Source organism: Salarias fasciatus, chromosome 20 (genome assembly GCF_902148845.1).
Source record: "Salarias fasciatus chromosome 20, fSalaFa1.1, whole genome shotgun sequence".
Classification (NCBI taxonomy): Eukaryota; Metazoa; Chordata; class Actinopteri; order Blenniiformes; family Blenniidae; genus Salarias; species Salarias fasciatus.
Window position 1 is genome coordinate 1256201 of NC_043764.1, and position 7507 is coordinate 1263707.

General features: G+C 58.8%; 2 protein-coding genes across 5 annotated transcripts in view; both read right to left on the reverse strand.

Moving 5' to 3' along the window:
• The window catches only part of LOC115408444 (natural resistance-associated macrophage protein 2-like), a 918259-nt gene that overhangs the window by 730659 nt on the left and 180093 nt on the right, over positions 1-7507 (reverse strand). The gene's annotated exons all lie outside the window — the stretch shown is intronic.
• On the reverse strand, positions 509-4637 carry LOC115408446 (uncharacterized). Of its 3 annotated transcripts, XM_030119221.1 has the most exons (10): positions 4355-4637; positions 3858-4031; positions 3106-3263; positions 2841-3039; positions 2044-2257; positions 1620-1791; positions 1488-1531; positions 1158-1245; positions 817-1058; positions 509-638 (listed from the first exon to the last, which is right to left on the reverse strand). In XM_030119221.1, exons 1-10 carry the CDS (start codon positions 4618-4620, stop codon positions 597-599), a joined length of 1599 nt encoding a protein of 532 aa, XP_029975081.1. In that variant the 5' UTR covers positions 4621-4637; the 3' UTR covers positions 509-596. The 3 variants fall into 3 exon arrangements, with proteins under 3 accessions (XP_029975081.1, XP_029975082.1, XP_029975080.1); XM_030119222.1 differs by having other exon boundaries at positions 2044-2140; positions 2841-3263; XM_030119220.1 differs by having other exon boundaries at positions 2841-3263.

The window sequence follows — 7507 nt, forward strand, 5'->3', positions numbered from 1 at the left end:
AATCCTGCAGATCCCGATCCCTGCAGATCAGCAGGACTTGTGAAATATTTCCGTGGCGGACAGATGAAATCTGTCTGGCGTGTCAGGCTAGGATCAGAGCGTCCCGGGTCGAAACACCCGAATGAGAGTCGGCTCCTTCCTGTTTCCTGAGAGCAGAGGATGAAGCTGAGGAACACCAGCAGCTCAGAGCCTCGACACGTTCCCCAAAACCCTCCTGCACCCGGGTTCTGAGGTCCAGCGGACTGTAAAGGTTCATATGAACCCTGAGGATCCGCTTCGCTCGGACCGGGTCCTATTCCTGATCCGAGTCTCAGACAGAACCCGACAGCAGAGCGGGTTACTGGTTCCGCCAGGTGCTCCTCAAACAGGAAGCAGGAAATTCAAACTGGAGCAGAAGAAGTGGACGGCAGCTCAGGAACCCAGCAGAACCTCCGCAGGACCACCTGCTGTGGTGTCACAGTGAAAGAAAGTCACAGCCAGCAGAACCACGGTTCCTCATTCCATCGACTCGGTTCTCGTCTGAAGACACTTTATTGATTCTCATAAAATATTTGCTAAAATTATGAAAACGAGTGGAAAATAAAAAGGATCTTCTGTCAGCGGGCGTCAGAACGTCTGTTCCTCAGACTGTAGCGAGGCTGAAAGACACAGAACAGTCAGACAACAGTCAGAGAACAGCCAGAACAAATGTTAACGAGCAAAAACACTTCATCAATTTAGAATTTAAATATTTTAATGAAGGGCCAGGTCCCAGGTCCAGTCCAGGTCCAGGTCCCAGGTCCAGTCCGTCCCTTGTTCGTTTCCTGCCAGACTCACCTGTTTGTCCTCCACCAGGACGCTGTAGACCAGAGGGGAGGACCGGGCCGAGGACCGGGCCGGGGACCGGGCCGAGGACCGGGCCGAGGACCGGGATGGGCCGGAGCGGCGGGAACCCCTGGCCGGGCTCCGCCTCCGCACTGTGGCATTGTGGGAAACGCCGGTCAGGGTGGAGTCGCTGAGGGCGGAGCCGGCGTCTGAATCGTTGACGGTGCTGCTGAGGAGGCTGTGGTCCCTCCACCCTGCAGACAGGAGAGCAAGACCAGGACTTCACCGGGACCAGAACCAGGGCCAGAGACCAGGTCTGAGGCGCCATGACACACTGACTGACGGAGACGGACCGGACAGAGAGACGTCTGAAGGACAGGTGGAGACGCTGCACTGCTCCTCTTCCTCCTCCTCTTCCTCCCTCCTCCTCCTCTTCCTCCTCTGAACACAACCAATCGTCTCGTCAGATCGCCATGGAAACATGGACCCTGAACCCGCCCTCGAACCCGCCCCCAGGACCCTGAGCCCGCCCCCAGGACGGGCAGCCAGGGCAGAGCCAGCTCCCCAAAGTGGGTCGAGGCGGTCCCTCAGGAGGACTGTGGAGGTTCCACTGCAGACCACCTCGGTCCGGGACGGGTAGTGGACCGACGGGGCCGGGTCCTTTTATTTTGAAGGGTTCTCACCTCCACTTCCTCTTCCTGCTTCTTCTTCTGCTCTCCCAGACTCTCTGCCGCAGACGCAGAACCTCAGAACACTTCAGGTGGGATTTGCGTTTCCATGGCGACGCCCCGCCCCTCACTGGCCCCGCCCCTCACCTGCCTGCTGCAGCGCCTCCTGCAGGCTGCGCTGCGTCTCCTGCAGCTGCTGCAGAACCTGCAGGCTCTGCTGGACCGGGTCCCGGTACCGGACGCAGACCAGCAGCAGAACCAGCAGCCCCACAGACACCATCACCCGGCGGAGGACCGAGACGGACACGGAGAACGTCTCCTGAGGACACAAGACCGGCTCAGCTCCGGCGCCCGGACACCGTGCACGTTAGAGGACACAGTGGAGACAGTGCACGTGACAGGACGCAGTGGACAGGGGGGACAGGGTGGACAAGGGGGGACAGGGTCTACAGGGGGGGCAGGGTCTACAGGGGGGGCAGGGTCTACAGGGGGGGCAGGGTCTACAGGGGGGGCAGGGTCTACAGGGGGGACAGGGGGGACAGGGTCTACAGGGGTCTACACGGGACGTCACCAGCTGCAGGTTCTCCGGGGCGTCCCGGCTCCTCAGGAACTGGTAGATCTTCTTCTCCAGGTAGAAGTTGAGAACCACCAGCAGCAGCAGCCACAGCCTGGAGGACGGGACGGGGACGGGGACGGGGACGGGGACGGGGACGGGGCCGTCAGCAGGGAACCCGCCGGAGAACCGGGGGCTAGCAGCCCGTCTCCGTCTCCACCTGCCTCTCATCCTCCGTCACCCCAAGAACACAGAGAGCTGACCTTTGACCTCCGTCAGGTGTTCCGTCACTGCTGACCTGGACCATAAGAACCTGGAGGAACCGAGGTTCTCTGGACCTCCACAGAACCTGAGAGACCTGGACGGTTCCTCAGCACCAGAACACAGAACGTCCGGACGGGGAACCGCACTTCCTCCAGTCTCGGCCCGACAGGAACCGCCGCCGCGTCGTCGACAACAACCGCCGCCGCGTCGTCGACAACAACCGCCGCCGCGTCGTCGACAACAACAACTGTTGCCGCCGGGTTGTCAAAAACAAGCGTGGTCAAAAACAACCGCCGCCGCCACCGGGTCGTCGGCAACAATCGCCGCCGCGTCGGGCGAGACGGGCGGAGGTCCAGGGCTCCAACTCGGTTCCACAGTGAAAACTCTAAACTCCACGGCGGGCGGAGCGGGAGGGGCGGAGCGGGTGGGGCAGGCGGGCGGAGCGGGTGGGGCAGGCGGGCGGAGAGGGCGGGTGGAGCGGGTGGTTCAGGCGGGCGGAGCGGGTGGTTCAGGCGGGCGGAGCGGGCAGAGCGGGCGGGCGGAGCGGGTACCTGGCCCTGGAGGAGCGGCGGGTGGAGGTGAGCAGGAAGGCGGCGCAGAAGGCGGCGGCGTTGTAGCAGCAGGAGCTCAGACTGTGAGCCTCCGTCAGCAGGAAGCTGTGCAGGAAGGACACCCGGTGGAAGAGCTCCGTCAGCACCACCCGCTGCGCCCGCGACGAGCTGCTGAGCTCCGAGAAGACGGAGCGCAGGCCTGGAAGAGAGCGCCCCGAGTTCAGCCCGCCAGGCGCCGGAGGGCGGAGGGCGGAGGCGGCTTTACCCTCAGTGGAGTCTGTCAGGGACGCCCGCAGCTCCTCCCCACTGCTCAGCAGATCCTGCTGCGCCTGCAGGGCGGCGCTCTGGGCCGAGAACAGCTCCTCCGCCATCTGCCGGGCGGAGTCCAGCTGCTCCGCCACAGCTGCTGAGCTCTCCGTCAGCCTCACACACACACACACACACACACACACACACACACACACACACACACACACACACACAGTGTTCACATACTGTTAGTTACTGATGAGCAGGTTGGAGTAATAGATTACATGTAACGTATTCAGGATGCAAAAAAGTAACTAATGGATTACAGGAGATGAACAAAGGGTTACCTGGTTCCAGGTAGATCTGAGAACAGGATTACTTCAGAACTTCAGACAGAATTTACTAGAACAGACGACAGATCTGAGCCAGAGGCGCCGAGCGGCCGCCATGTTGGAGCAGCGCTGCTCTGCTGCTGTAGCTCCAACCGGCTCGTAACAAACACCTGCTAACCTGTCGGCAGCCTCACAGGCTGAACATCTGCTGGAGGCAGTGACCGCTTCAGCCTGGATGACCTCTGACCCCACTGAGCATGGCACACCTGAACAGACTCCTGCTCCTCACTACAGCTACAGTCAGACTGTCAGCAGGCCCTACCTGTGCACGGCGCCCCCCTCAGGCCCTACCTGTGCACGGCCCCCCTCAGGCCCTACCTGTGCACGGCGCCCCCCTCAGGCCCTACCTGTGCACGGCGCCCCCCTCAGGCCCTACCTGTGCACGGCGCCCTCCGCCCGGCTCTGCCAGGCCTCCGCCTGCAGGAAGCGGCAGATGGAGTGGGCGTGGGTGAAGAACTCGGTGTAGGAGTGAAAGGCGATGGCGTCCATCCCTCTGGTGCAGCTGCTGACCTCCGACCCCTCGGGGCATGATGGGAAATCTCTGCCTGAGCTGGAGGAGTAGAGGAGTTCACACCTGAGCTGCGGTACCTGAAGCAGCCACACGGAGGCAGTGTACAGCCGAGAGGATCCCTGCTGATCGATGCTGATCACAAACTAAAAACCCCGAGAAGAGAAGCTTCAGTGTGAAAACTGAAAAACAAATCATTTCAGCTTCAACAGTGAAGTTTAAAATAAAGAAATCCTTTAATGAGAACTTTATTCTTCCTCTGAAATACGGGACTGGGAGTAGTTTCAGATACTGATCAATGAAGAAGAGCTGCAGCTGCAAAGACTCTTCACGTGCAGCAACGCCCCCCCCCCCCCAGACCTCACCTGCTCAGGTGACAGTGCGTGAAGCGCAGCGCGAGCCGGCTCTGCTCCTCCGCCGTCAGCTGCCGGCAGCGCGCGTCCAGGTCCTGCAGGGCGCGTGCCCAGCACCCCCCGTAGCGGGGCTGAGCGGCGAGGTCGCGCATGCGCCGCAGCTGCAGCTCGCCGCGCTCCGAGTCCAGATCAGAGGACGAAGAAGACAGCCGAACCAGAACCAGAACCGGGACCAGCAGCTGCTGCAGGACCCTCCACCTGGACCCTCCACCCGCCATCTTCACCTGTCTGCCATCCGACCAATCACAGAGCCCGCTTTTTAAGTAGCTCTCAGATCACGTGTGTGTTTAGATGCGTTTGCGGACCCTCGGAATTTTAGCCATCTGGACTCGAGTCCATCTGAATAGAGACTTTTGGATCATTGACTCGTGAAAAGGTCCTGCTGTCTCTGACTCCTGTCCAGGTCTGTGATGGACCTCAGCAGGTCTTCGTGTCTGAGCAGGACGGAACACAGCGGACGCTTTCACCGGGTTTCCTGAAGGGAACATCAGCTTTTCCACAGCTATGAAACCTTTTTCACCTGGAAGTTCATCTTCAATCGTTTAAACCCAGTTTACAACATTCCTGCCGCGACAAGCAACATTTTATTCATTTATTCATTTTTTTCATATCTGATGAATTAGTCGTTCCATCGTCAAGAAGTCCTCTGGAACCTGCAGCAGGATCCTGGAGGAACCATAGATCCAGAGGAGCGTGCACGTCATGGGGCTGTGTGTGTGTGTGTGTGTGTGTGTGTGTGTGTGTGTGTGTGTGTGTGTGTGTGTGTTCGACTGTAAACAGGAGACGAGACAAAAACAGGTCAGGGGACAACAAACGCTTTTAGTTAGAAAGAAAAGAAAAATAAGAAAACAGGTAAAAACTAGTTGGTCTACAGCGACAGAGTATCGGAGGTTCCACTGAATTCCAACCAGAGTAAAAGCAGAATATTCATCCTTGATATTAGCAACTATGAAGTCACCACACGGCACTACTAAGTCTAGAAACACAACATGGCTCGGCGGACATGGCGGCTTCTGGCGAGACGCACAATATTATAGGCACTAAACTCTGGAACATGCAATACGGTGGCTGGTTACTGGTGTGTGTGTGTGTGTGTGTGTGTGTGTGTGTGTGTGTGTGTGTGTGTGTGTGCGCCGGGTGGAGTCCTGTGGAGCCAGTTCGACCACGGAGGGACATTTTAATTTCTGCGGTGGAGCCGAGCTAACGGGTTCCCTGCTGTGAGCGGGTCCAGCAAGCGGAGCGTCGCCAGCACAGAGCAGGAGCTAACGCTAACGCCCCGACACGCTAATGCTAACGCCGCGTCACGCCGTAGAGACAGCACTGACTCGTCCCAGAAGCCCTCGGGGCTGCGTCGCGTCACGGAGAGCGCGGCTGGCTGCTTTGCGGCGTCGTGGTGGAGCTGTGGGCGGAGTCTGGACCTGGAACGGTTCTTTTTCATTCTCCAAAATGAAGAACAAATTTCTCCGCCTGGTGTCAGCCGGCAGCGGAACGTTCCCGAAGTTTCATCGTCCCGGAAGAAGCTGAGGGAACTTGGAGGCCACGCCCCTCAACCAGAGGCCACGCCCACTCCTCCTGATGGCGCCACGATACAGCAGGACGGAGAGAGGATGGAGGAGGAGAAACTGATGTCTGCAGCTGAGGTGGAGGAAGATTCAGCCGTGAGATGGAGAAAAGGTGACGGAGGAGGATCCATCAGGTGTGAGAGGCGTCCAGAAAAACCTGACCAATCAGAAGGCTTCACCTGATGGGTGGAGGAGTGTCTATTGGAGGGTGACGGGTGGAGACGTCTCGTCTGACTGACGGAGGTCAGAAAACAACACGACGTCATTTCTTTGCTCCTCCTGCGGCCCAACTTCTCTCAGCTTCACATGGAGGACCACTAGACCTGAACCAGGTCCCAGGACCTGGTACCAGTACCTGAACCCAGTACCAGGACCCAGAACCAGCATCTGGTCTGTGATTTGGTATCGTTTCATAAAGCTGTTCAGCAGACAACTTCGCTATTTCATCAGTGGTCCAGAGACCTGGACGATCCAGAGACCTGGACGATCCAGAGACCTGGACGATCCAGAGACCTGGACGATCCAGAGACCTGGACAATCCAGAGACCAGGGCGATCCAGAGACCTGGACGATCCACAGACCTGGACGATCCAGAGACCTGGACGATCCAGAGACCAGGGCGATCCAGAGACCTGGACGATCCAGAGACCTGGACGATCCAGAAACCTGGACGATCCAGAGACCTGGACGATCCAGAGACCAGGGCGATCCAGAGACCAGGACGATCCATAGACAATCCAGAGACCAGGACGATCCAGAGACCTGGACAATCCAGAGACCAGGGCGATCCAGAGACCTGGACGATCCACAGACCAGGGCGATCCAGAGACCTGGACGATCCAGAGACCAGGACGATCCAGAGACCTGGACGATCCAGAGACCTGGATGGACCCACTACCCACTACGTCAGTGTAAGGAGCCATTTGGACCTGAATTAACTTTCATCCCGTCTCATTAGAGGACCAGCGGACTGGAAGCTGAGTGGAGAACTCACTGGAACCGGAACCCAAAGTTCAAACCGAAAAGATTCCCACTGCACGTCTGCTGCTGGTCTCCCTGCAGACCCAAAACCCTGAACTCGGACGAGCAGCTAGCTTCACCAGGTGAACCACCACCAGGTGAACCACCAGGTGAACCACCACCAGGTGAACCACCAGGTGAACCACCACCAGGTGAACCACCAGGTGAACCACCACCAGGTGAACCACCACCAGGTGAACCACCAGGTGAACCACCAGGTGAACCACCAGGTGAACCACCACCAGGTGAACCACCAGGTGAACCACCAGGTGAACCACCACCAGGTGAACCACCAGGTGAACCACCACCAGGTGAACCACCACCAGGTGAACCACCAGGTGAACCACCAGGTGAACCACCACCAGGTGAACCACCAGGTGAACCACCACCAGGTGAACCACCAGGTGAACCACCAGGTGAACCACCAGGTGAACCACCACCAGGTGAACCACCAGGTGAACCACCAGGTGAACCACCACCAGGTGAACCACCAGGTGAACCACCAGGTGAACCACCACCAGGT